This window comes from Anarrhichthys ocellatus, unplaced genomic scaffold (genome assembly GCF_004355925.1).
Source record: "Anarrhichthys ocellatus isolate YVR2014 unplaced genomic scaffold, GSC_Weel_1.0 scaffold2, whole genome shotgun sequence".
Lineage (NCBI taxonomy): Eukaryota > Metazoa > Chordata > Actinopteri > Perciformes > Anarhichadidae > Anarrhichthys > Anarrhichthys ocellatus.
The window spans coordinates 7,485,899-7,497,693 of NW_022280032.1; the positions used below are offsets into that span (position 1 = coordinate 7,485,899).

Consider the following 11,795-nt stretch of genomic DNA (forward strand, 5'->3'; position numbering starts at 1 on the left):
ATTTAGTCGTAGCATTTACAAACGATTACTATTTACACAACAATATATAGCTATGAAAGTAGATAATGCATCTCTGATGCATTATCTACTTTCATAGCTATATATTGTTATTAGGAAATGATCCTCTGCCATCAAAGGAGGTACAGCAATTGAATAAGTCTTCAACTACTTTATTATTTGGTGTATTTATTTTCCTTAAATTGGATTTTGTGTCATTAATAATAGGTTGAAAGTAGAGACAAAGTTGTTTGTTTGTAGTCGATTATACTTTAATTTCTCTGATTTTTTTAATCTTAAATAACACAAAACAAAAACACCCAATTATAACTGGCTAGCTTTCTCCCTCATCAAAGCATTGTCATGTTATGATACAGCAAATCAGTAAAAGGTTTTGACTTTGCCTTTAAAACAAAAAACTTTGATAACAAATGATCCCTTTCCAGTGATAACAAAGCTTTGAAAAGCTCCACTTCCACAGCGAGTTCAAAGTCAGTGCATCCGTCAGAGAGAGCTTCCTGTTCAGACTAAACCGTCTGTTAAAGTCAGTAGCATTGAACTACATTGAAAATAAGCATTATTCTGGAGAGCATGTAGTGACAAACAGAGACGGTAGAGTTTACACTCTTATCACAGAGGACCACTACAGAAACAAGGAGCTAGGATCTTTATAAATTCATGCTTTGCTCAAAGCGAGTATTTTTTTATTACTCAAGGAGTGAATGGAGGCAAAGAGGTAAAGACTGTGTCAAACCAGAGCGCAAGCCAGGTGACGATAAACAGATGGAGGGACAGACACACTGACAGACGGGCAGACAGACGCAGTGAGAGAGAAAGATTAATCCCAACCAATTAAAAATGGGACTCTCACAGCAGGCCCGCTGGCAGCCAGTAACTGTGGCTCCCGGCTCTGCCCAGCTATTGTTGATCCCCAGTTCTACTTACTATTACACTTAACAGCGGAGTATCGAAGCGTTTAAATCATGATGAGGAGCATGTGAATCCTCTGGCTTTAAACAAAACAGCTTTTGAGAGAAATAGGACTAAGAAGCTTTGGTCTGCACATGTACTGCACGTGTTCACTCAGATGCTGAAGGAGAACCCCTCCCGTCTCAAGATGAGGTCGAATCAGCAGTTCTCGATAAATTCAGCCAAGTTCTCTTTTGCGTTGGCGAAGGAGGACAAGATTCGACTCTTGTGCAATAACCTAAAAAACATGTGCTGACATATTTTCTCCTCTTGCAGCACAAATAGTTTAAGATCAGATAATGAAAAAATTGACACAATACGGTGTTTTTCTTTTGTTTATCATATAATCAAGCCAAACCTCCTGGTGTCATCATCCTGGTTACGCCCTCTCTGACTACGGACCCACTGCTCCAGTTGCTGCATGGAGCTGGTCCTGCTCAGGGTGCGGTCTGGCTCATGAGGGGGACTTTGCCGAGGTGGGACTGCGCTCCCATCAGGTGGACAATGCTCTCCGGATCCATTGACCTGGGGGCCGCGGAGGGAGCCGTCCGTTTCCGTGGGAGTCTGCAGCGAGGCGAGGTTACCCTTGATGGCTGCCGCCTGGGCCGGCTGCAGTTTGATGCTGTTGATCTTGGTGAGCGGGCGCTCGCGCTCCGCCCCCTCCTTCTGGAAGCCGTAGCGTTCGGCGTCTTGCTGCTTTCTCTCTTCGTCCGCCGCAGCGCGCTCGCGGTCGACCTCGCGGTTCAGTTGATTGTTCTGGATTTCGGGCTGTGTGAGGGGAGGCCTGTGGTTGGCCACGTGATTGATCTCCTGCGGTCCACACTGCTCCACTTTTAGCCTGTCCAACCTGATAAAGACAAAGAGGAGGCCTTATAACGAGAAACATCTAAGACCCGGTGTTAGCTCAAGGCAATCAAGACACATGACATCACCTGCGCAGAGATGGAAAGAGGATTACTACATTAGATTCAATGGGAAGTCCTAATGCATTGCCTTTGTGAACCCTGCTAATGGGGCAGCTCTGAACCGGGGTGGAGGTGCACAATGTTTCTTCCAGCTGCCGGAGGAGGCCAGGCGTGTGAAAGGAAATCAGATATCTCCAATAAAACGTTTGCCTCTTCTGGGGCACGTCACGAAGGTGCTGCTCAGACTCCGGTGCTCCATTTGCAGCTTCCTCTCGCCTCCTCTCTAGAAGGCCTATATACAGCTCTGTGCTCCTTGGGGAGGTCTCCGGAGGTAATCCACACCACTACTCCTTGGCCTTAGACTGACTCAAGGTCACGGCTTCAAAGTTTGGCAAATTCCCCTTAGCAGCACGGCTCACTGGGCTAGCAATAGGAGGGGAGTAGGAAAGGCTTTCCTTCAGACTTTCCACACTTTTAAATAGCAGCACTAGTCACGTAATGTCTTCCCCAGCCATCTGCGGCTCCACCACACCAGTAGAGCACACATTTGGTCCAAAGAAAGGTCCGTGTGCATTTACTCATACTTTAGAAGAGATTTTGAAGAGATTGTAGAAACACTTAAAGGCAAAGGTCTTTAACAGATAAGGGTTTGGGCTGCCATGTCTTGTTCTTTTAGACCACATTCAAATGAAAAGATATGATAATCCTGTCCATAGAATACAATACACTAGATACTTTATAATCAGAATAGCCTTTAGTCTAGATAGACATTGTCTTATAACAGGATCTCACTGTCCTTTTGCTATTCAGTGAATTTCAGGCACGACTGGTCTGTGTAATTACAAAGCACTCCACCACTACGCCTCTGCTCACCCATGTAAAAGGAGGGCATTAGACAGGCGGGCTGCCAAATGACAGACATTTAACACAGTCAAAAAAAAAAAAAAAGAAGAGAAAAAAACCCTATCCTGATGAGTCACTGATCCTCATCAGCCAGCGCAGCTTGTGCACAACATCCCCAGATCAACCGGCACCATGCATGTACGCCCACATGGCATTCGTGTGTACGTTACTCTGTAAAAAGAGTTAAAAGAGTTAAAGACAGTCCAGAAATGTCAGAACCGGGTGGTGAACTGTTGCTTAAGAACGTAACAGGCTTAGCAGAGGGATTTAAAAGCACTTGCTTCCAGCACAAATGCAAGAAAAAGAAAAAATCTGGATTGAGAATCAAACCAAGGAACTAAGTCAATCCAAATGCCATATTTCAAATGTCTTTTTCTCCATTCAGAAGCGAAACAACCTACTGTTAATCTACAGGCTCTCTGTAGAAAATGACTACAGTCGTGATCCTTTTACAAACCTTTTGACTGGCTCTGAATGCAAAAGTGCAGCATCCGTCATTACTTTCATCCACGCCTCCATCTCTTTGGCGGTGTCGGAGCAGAAATAGTACGTCCGCATGTTGGGATGCGTTGCCTGTTGTGACAGTGGACAGGAAAAGTGACACACAGAGAAAGTTACCTGAAAGAGAGAAGAGAAGAGCATCAAGTCAACTTTAACCCTTACTGGTGACTCACGTTTGCTTTTATGTGAGTTTATCACTCAATAGGAATTATGTAGAGCAGCTGAGGCCCTTTGTGAGGAGACAATCACTTGAATGCACGTCATTTGTTTCAACAAATAGTGATGAAAAATGTGATGGTTTGTGAAATACTCCTGGCTGTGGGTAAATCAAACAATGAGTAACTGGAGTGTCATGCACACCACTAGATTAGGGGAGTAAATGTGCCACAATACTGTAGGACTTACCATGCAGTTCATTGTATGGCAGACGCATTGTTCCTTAGTTGCTCTGTTCCCTTGCAGTGAACAAACCAATATATTGTTAAAGCCAGACACAGAGAGAGAAAAACAGAATGTTTAGTGAACAACCTCAATATCCTGTTTACCAATGTCTGAAAAACAGTCAGTGCTCCAATTACATGAGCATTATCTTGGGAAATAAGGAACCTTTAATGACATAGCCGCTTAAGAGACAGGAAAAGTTTGAAATGAAAAATATCAGCCCATTCCTGAGCAAATCACTGTAAACTGAAGAGGTCGTGGGCTGCTCTCGTGTTTCTCTCTCTCTCTCTCTCTCTCTCTCTCTCTCTCTCTCTCTCTCTCTCTCTCTCTCTCTGAAAAGGAGTGGGCTGTGTGGTTGGAGAGACCTTGAGCAGACTCCTGGGCGTCTGCGTTTGGCTGTACTTGGCAGGATAACTTTGTTGTCTCTTCGGGTTTATGAAGGACCCACAGTCAAATAGTGTACACATCACTGAGATCCCATTAAATATGCCTGTTGCCCTGCAACTTGGGGTTTCCCAGTCAACTGGCAAGTGCTTTCTTTGCTTTCTTGCATTGAGCAGAGTGCAGCTGAAGTTTTGAAAAATGACTTGCAGTACTTCACTCTCAGTCAATTGGAAATTACAAGGAACTTTAATTTTGTGTCAACAAACCAGAACCGGGTCTGACGGTCTGAACCCCTCAGTCCTGGTTCTGGTTCTTCAGCCCACGGCAGCCGGTCGCTGCTGGAGGCCCGATGAGTGTACACAGAGCTTTATGTACACTCATGATGTACTTTTTCTCTTAAATGTGCTGTCTTACAAAGTTTGAGAGGAATGAAAACATGCACTGACCTTGAAGGCATATTTCCTGTTAATGTGGTCGTCCACAGACAGCATGGACACACGGAAGCTCGGCAGGAGGATGCTGCCAAGTATCCCCTCCTCCTTTTCATCTGGAGAGGAAAAAACAACGCAATGCATCAGTCAGCTTCCATTTCTCCATGATATTGCACTAAAATCTTATGTGGAACACTCATTTTTGTAAACATAAAAAAAGGGCCAGAAGACAAACCAAGTGGAAAGCGAGATGAAATGTAAAAAGAGGCGTGTGTTGGTCAGATGAGCAGTGTCCAATCAGTGGAAAAGATGAGCATTGATTCAATGTCCTATGCAGCTCGGCCACTCTAATCCTCGTTAAGTTAGCAGACAGGGCTCCACATTAACAATGGAGCACTCTCCACGGGGGGGATTAGATTGAATCCCGGGTTTTAAGCAGAGAATTGCTTAACCTCCTAATTTGTTCTAAGCAATCTGCATTGCAAACCCAAAAACAGTGCAGGAAAAACAAAATATATCAGCGAAGTGACAGCTGCCGTCCCAAAACGTGCATTTGCTTTGTCTGATTGGTGTGTGTGTGTGTGTGTGTGTGTGTGTGTGTGTGTGTTGACTGGGGATGTTTGTGTCAGGAGACTTTAACACAAACTGGTCGTAACTGGGATGAACGGTGAGTCATATTTTGGGGGATAGGTGGTATCTGAACTCTGGTCAACCTCTGCTAGTTACAGTAAGTTTGCGCTGCGGGGCATTGGAGCCCATTGCTGAAGTCTGAAGGATCAATTGGTTCGCCAGCATCACCTGCAGCCCCCTAGCCCCACATGTATTTATTTACCCGCTCTCTGTGTCTCTGCACGGTGGGGATCCTAAGCTCACAATAACAGTCTGATATCTACAGCAGATAGCGGTTGAGCTTAGTTGAGGGGCGTCGCAGTTCACGACCTCTCTGCCTACTCTCTGCTGATGGGTGGATTTCTCTACATGTCCGTCTGGATAAAGCCTTTGGGCTTTATTCTTTGGGTCCGCTGCTGTCTGTGGCTTTTATCAGCCAGTGGGCAGAAAGAAGGCGACAGGCCTGGCAGACACCAGAAATAACACAGACTAGATGTCATCCTGATCAGCACAAACGATGACTGTATCCACATCATGTGGACTTCTATTCTCCCTGTAGCAGCAGCCGGACAGTAGACTTTGACTGCAATTACTTTACATTGAGCCACAGGATTCGCTTCTTTTCTTTTCTGTAGGCACACTCTCTAATGTTCTCCTGGACACAGCTGTGTCAATATTGGATGTGAACATTAGTGCTGCGTGAGCGACGCCAGGACGCCCAGTCAACAGCATCTTATAAAAAAAGATCACATCTAAAACTTGTTTTGTTAAAGAGGAGGGTTTGTAAGGACAGACACATTTTAGTAACTAAATGGAATTTGTTTAAACTGGACTGGGATTCCCTCAATAAGCCTATCATGAAATAGAAATTCATTCAAGTTTCTGCTTCAGTATAAAAAGACATGTTTGTTAATAGGTTGTCTTCACTCAATTACAGAACTATGTAAATACCACACATATTCAGAAGGATGATGACAGTGATAGTATAGCAGTGGTCCCTTCAATGTGGAATTAGAAGAGGATCGTTAAATGTTAGCAAGATAAATGTAGTTTAATGTGACTGAATCTAACAACTACGCTGGTTTGCAACCACTGTATCGAAACAGCATCATCTCTGGAACCTTCTTTCATGACTTAACCTTAGCGTGAAATCCCATTTCCTGCTATGCTTTCTCTATCAACAGTATGGCCGCATCCAAGCTTTATTTAAAGCCCTGGCTGTGCTTGGGGGGATATAATGATCACTCAAATGGCAAATCAGATGACAGGAGAGGCATTTCAATGAATACGTCTCCTTGGGTGGTCCTGTCAGGCTGCTCACCACGGGGCCCTCGGATCCAAATATTATTAACATTTATTATGGCTCTGAAGGGCACATCAGCCCTGAGAACTACTAATGGAAGAACAGTGTTGTTGTAATGAGTGCAGCACTAATGCAACATGAAGACGGGACTCACCTCTGTAGTAGAAGAGGCACAGATCAGACAGCACGAACCACCTCTTCTTCCACAGCTTCATCCCCGTGCTGTCCTGAAAACACACCAGAGCAACAGGGAACAGTTACTGACTGTGGAAAAGTACTTGCTGTGATCCACTGGCTAACCCTTCTTGCATTTAATTAGTTAAATTGTTTAACTGCCGGTCTGCTTATAGTTATATAGTTACAGATGAATAGTACATTCAAAAAGACTGAAACCTCATTTGTTTGAATTATGTGTTATAATCCGATGCCTCCAACTGATTAATAGGTCATCTACAAACCAGATATCACTTCCTGTTTGCTCTTTCTGCACACCGGGGTCTAAAAGGCCTCCTTGGATTCCTTTTTGTATCTTGTACGTACATACATTCATTAATGGAGACCGTGTGGAAACAACATTTCTGCCACTCAGAAGTTCGATATTGGCCCGAGATGGAGTAATGGGTACTTCATTTGATTTCTGTCATGAAATAAACATAATAGAGAAGAGTACTCCGCCGTGTGTGTAGAAATGCAACCAAATAAACAGCGTTCCCTTTTAAAGAAGAAGTATGTTGTTCAATGGGCAACAGAAATAAATCTCCTCTGCTTAAAATGTTCTTTGGTATCGCAATGCTGTGATCAAAGGGGTTTCCAGGCTGCGGCTTGAAAAGGATGAAGGGTGAGGAAGAGGGTATTAACTCCCCCGTTCGCTTTATTGGAAAACTTGAGCAGAGTCCTTAATCGTGGATTCCACCCGGAGACAAAAGCAGGGGGAGGGCCCTCCACGAGTCTGTCATTATGGTCAAACGGCATGTGGGCTGCAGTTTACTTTAAATGGAAATTCACTTCCACGAACCAGCATGTTTAACACATTAGTATCAAAAAGTCGCAATACCAGATGCTGCTCAGCGCGTCCATGATGGAGGCACATCAGAAATGCAACGGAGAGATTCAAACCTCCTGCGTCCATTAATTCATCACCTTCCCTCTGTTCAATCAAGGTCCTAACCACTCATTTTACGACGTGTTCATGAATACACTTTGTCAGAAGTTCTGTCAGATCGTGCTCCGTTCAGGCGGGAAAAAGAAAAACGAGGCGTTCACCATCACATCAATCACTGTGGCATTTTGCTCTCCCAGTGGATCAGCTGAAGGGCTGCACAGCTTTTCCTCAGCCAAGGGCTTCAATAGCTTCCAGGTCTCAATGAGGCGGGGAAATAAAAGTGCAAATCCAGCCTTTATTCAGGGTAGCAGATTTGTGAGTCTTCTGCTTGATCTACATCACCCTGATTGAGGTCCCCAAAGAAACAGCAGCTGGCAGCTGTACCAAAGGAAGCCATCGTGTGTTCACAAAACTGCGCCGGGAGGCTGCAATCAAAAGTAAATGAGTCTTCCACTTAGGAAGCATGAGAGATTCCTGTCTGACAAAGAGCTGCCTCAAGCACCCCCTCTTCACCCTCCTGTGAGTAACCAGGGAGCTGTGATGAGGGATTGATATTTAAACAGCGCCCGCGCTGGACGACTGGCTGAGCAGAGACACTGGACAAAGAACTGCTCGGACCCTGTAAGACATCGAAAAGCTTCCTTTGTGCTTAAGACTGTTGCTGCAACTCTTACCATTGTTCTGTGTGTAAAGGAGGAACGTCGTATAAACACAGAGTTTCCATTCACAAGATGTTCTAAGCTTAATTCATGGACTTTCCCAAAATAGTTTATAAAATATGTTTCTAAATATCACATTGCAAATGAACCAGAACAAATATGCATATCACATACACAACAACTATTAGATAGACCCAAGAAATGCACGACTGTTATATTATTTTTGAATTATAATTAGTTATTTTGTCTTTTGCTGTGTTTTCAATAGGTTGCAGTGTTCTTGTGACTTTATGTTTGATTATTATTTTATGTAAAAAATGCAAAACATCAATGTATTTACCAGATTTCATGGCCATCCATCCAATAGCTGTTGAGACAATTTAGTCGTGACAGACCGACACACCGCTGAGCATGATGCCAAGTTACCGGTTCTGCTTCTCATCACATTATATGATTCATTGTTATGTTTTCCTTGAAGTCCGACAAAATCGCTCACCTGTTTATAAAGCCAGTTTCTCTTGATCACCGGGGCACTGGGATTCCTCCGGATGGAGTTGGATCTCTTCCCAAAGTTGTGGATTTTATTGGAAGGTCTTGATGGCTAGAAACACAGTATGAATGAGTAAATGGCAAGGTGAACTTTTAAACTTCTAGACTGGTTTTCCATTATTTCCCAAACTGAACTCTGTCACTCACTCTTTCTGCTGGGCTAGTGGGGTTTGCGGCGTAGTCTGAGCCGCCCGTGTAGTTGGAGGCCTCACTCATGGTGCTTAGTGGCCGATCCTTCTGGTCATTCACCGGCACTTTGGAGGCAGATCTAAAAGCAAAAAGTATGCCAAGAGCATGAAGGCAAATCATCAGAAAAAGAATGGTTACACAAGAAATATAGCCAATGTATGTCTCCTGACCTTGATAAAAAGAAAAAGAGAGAATAGGAAGAAGCAGACTTTATCGTCTGTTCCCCCATCTCTCTGAAGTTCAAATTGTTATAATGAGATCTCAACATGGGCCTATGAATCATGCCAATTACTCCCACCATGTCACTGCAGATACATTCCCGGTAGTCTTACAGCTTTAAATGGACTGCAAAGTCCGCCTGACCGATCGAAATGCAGCAGTTGCTGCAGTGAATCAGGTCAGGATGCCTCTGGAAACAAAACTATTTGAAAGCAAAACTTGAAAGCATACCGAGTTCAACACGTTTGCTGTAGGTTAGAACACCTTGTCTCTGGCCCATGGAGATACAGTACATCACCGAGGAAAGGGAACAGCGCTGTGGCCTAGAGGGAACAAGGCAGCGCAACCAGAGTAGAGCAGAAATACTGCAAAATCCCTCAGATATATTGGTTTTATTAGGTCCCTGAATAAGGACAGAAACCGCCAACCCTGTACAGCAAACCCCCCCCCCCCCTCCCCCTCCCCCGTCTAACCTGCCCATATGACGAATGAGCCAACGTTCAAAACCTTCACATTACATTGCACCATCCAGCATAAATGATGCGTCATCTACATGTACTTTACATCCATCAGTACCAACTAGATCAATCTGTCAATCCCTTAGAAACACACACAAGACTATTAACACTCCAAAAAAAAAGGAAACTCAAGAGTCAATTTAGAAATGCTTTAACAATCCAGACTCCATGCTGTTATACTCAAGGTGCACACACATGAGGAGGGATCACAACAGCAGGCAACACACACAGGACGTGCATTCCCGTGCAGCACAGTGACAGGTCTGATACTACCAAAGACAACGATGATGATCACAGACTAACTGCGTCTTATCGGTATTTACAAGAAAAGTTAGATGCTTTGTTTGTTTCCGAGGTGAGGCTGCAAGAAGCACCGATCTAAGCATTATGTACACGAGAATTTCAGACACAAGAAAATTGTTCTTATTGTTATAGTTGTTAGCTGTTACCAAAGCTACCAAATACAAAAGGGGGTTCTGTATGGAGGGGACTCATCAAGGAAGTCATTGGCTGGACAAGTGGGTGACTAAAGCGCTCTCGAGCTGAAGTGGATACAATTTTCAACTCACAGCTCTGAAATAGCTGCCGAGATTCGCCGTCTTCTCCCTCTAACGACCTCGCTCAAGAAAATGAGCTCGGAGGATTTGCAGCACTTCCAGTGAAGTCCCGAGTGAACTATAATCAATGGCGTGTCGACCAGCCAACAAAAACACGTCGGTTGGGAGGGGCGGAGAAAACGGCCCGACTCTGGTGTAGGAGAGGTGTCGCTCTATTTGATTCTCTATTAGGCCAGCAAACCATTTACAGTCTCTTTGAGCTGCAGTGTGTGTGTGTGTGTGTGTGTGTGTGTTGGGGTTTTGTTGATAAGTAGTTTGGGCCCGATAATCGATCTGTATGCAGCCAAATTGAAAAGTAGTGTGTGTGTGTGTGTGTGTGTGTGTATCAATGCTTTAGTGTAAGATCTGGCCTGAGATGGAGAACGATAGAATAAACGGTCCTCATGCACAGCGTGAAAACATCTTATGGCACTACGGTACATATTGTATTTGGGTATTCAAAAGTAAGCGGAAAAAAGGTTCCTCAATAATGTGTTTTACTGTGAACACAATAAGTGTTAAGACGAAAAGCAACAATCACAAAAAAGGTTCTAGGATTAAATACAAAATCATAATATTAGAGAAAAACTTGAAAGTTGTTTGATCAAAACCCAAATGTGTTCAGTTTACTACGACACACACAACAACTAAAAGAAGCAAATCCTAAGAACTGAGCAGCAGCAGCGAGGTCATTTCTGGTGTTTGAGCATGAAAAACTTGAATGACTTAAAGTTAACACATTATCTAAATAGTTGCTGGTTAATTGATCAATCGACTGATCGCTTCAGCACTAGTTTACCTTTGTACAGTGTAGGCTTGTTCAATCCCAAAACCAACACAACATAGTTGAAACAACTATGAATAAAGCCGAGATGATGCGTGTTCAGAGGAAAACTCTTCACCTCGTTTAACTCTTTGAGGTATTCCACTTCTGGGCCTCTCCAGCATTCACTTCTCAACCACTCGCAGGGAAAACAAAGCACACCCGCAAACGGAGACCACCGAATGCTTCACATCTATATTTTCAACTATAAAATGTTATCATGAACCTCCACAACATGCAGTTTTGAGTGTCTGTCTGGCTTAAAATGACTACTTTCCTGTTTAGCTTGGTGCTCGTCTCCAGACACACAGGAACAGCTGTAGCGAAACGACTTTGTGTTTACCACGGCAAAGTCAACAACATCTCATATTGAAGCCTGAAAATCATTACTATGTCTACCTCCAAAGGGTGTTTACTTTGGTAAAATGTTGGCTTGGTTTATGTGCAGATACAGCGTAGGTTAACCGAAACACTACGGAGGGGCTGCGTGTCCATCAGAGGGCCAACACACAACCCCGCACATTAAGAGTAACCCTCCACGTATCAGTGTGTCACACCACTGCCGGGTTCGCCATGGATTTAGTGTGCCTGTGTGTGCAAAAAGAGTGAGGAGGGATTACACTGCCACTGAAGCTTGGCGCTCTAAGCACACTGGGGGGGGGGGGGGGGGGGGGGGGGGGGGGGGGGGGGGGGGGGG

The 11,795-nt window shown here is 44.2% G+C and overlaps 1 protein-coding gene across 1 annotated transcript in view; it reads right to left on the reverse strand.

Annotated features, from left to right (window-relative positions):
* LOC116389035 (pleckstrin homology domain-containing family A member 5) overlaps positions 1-11,795 on the reverse strand; it is a 59,758-nt gene that overhangs the window by 15,528 nt on the left and 32,435 nt on the right. Inside the window, exons 4-9 of the mRNA XM_031857428.1 lie at positions 8,901-9,021; positions 8,701-8,805; positions 6,598-6,670; positions 4,547-4,647; positions 3,232-3,347; positions 1,325-1,813 (exon numbers count right to left, since the gene is read on the reverse strand). Coding sequence (XP_031713288.1) covers positions 1,325-1,813; positions 3,232-3,347; positions 4,547-4,647; positions 6,598-6,670; positions 8,701-8,805; positions 8,901-9,021 — 1,005 coding nt within the window. The remainder of the gene's footprint in view (positions 1-1,324; positions 1,814-3,231; positions 3,348-4,546; positions 4,648-6,597; positions 6,671-8,700; positions 8,806-8,900; positions 9,022-11,795) is intronic.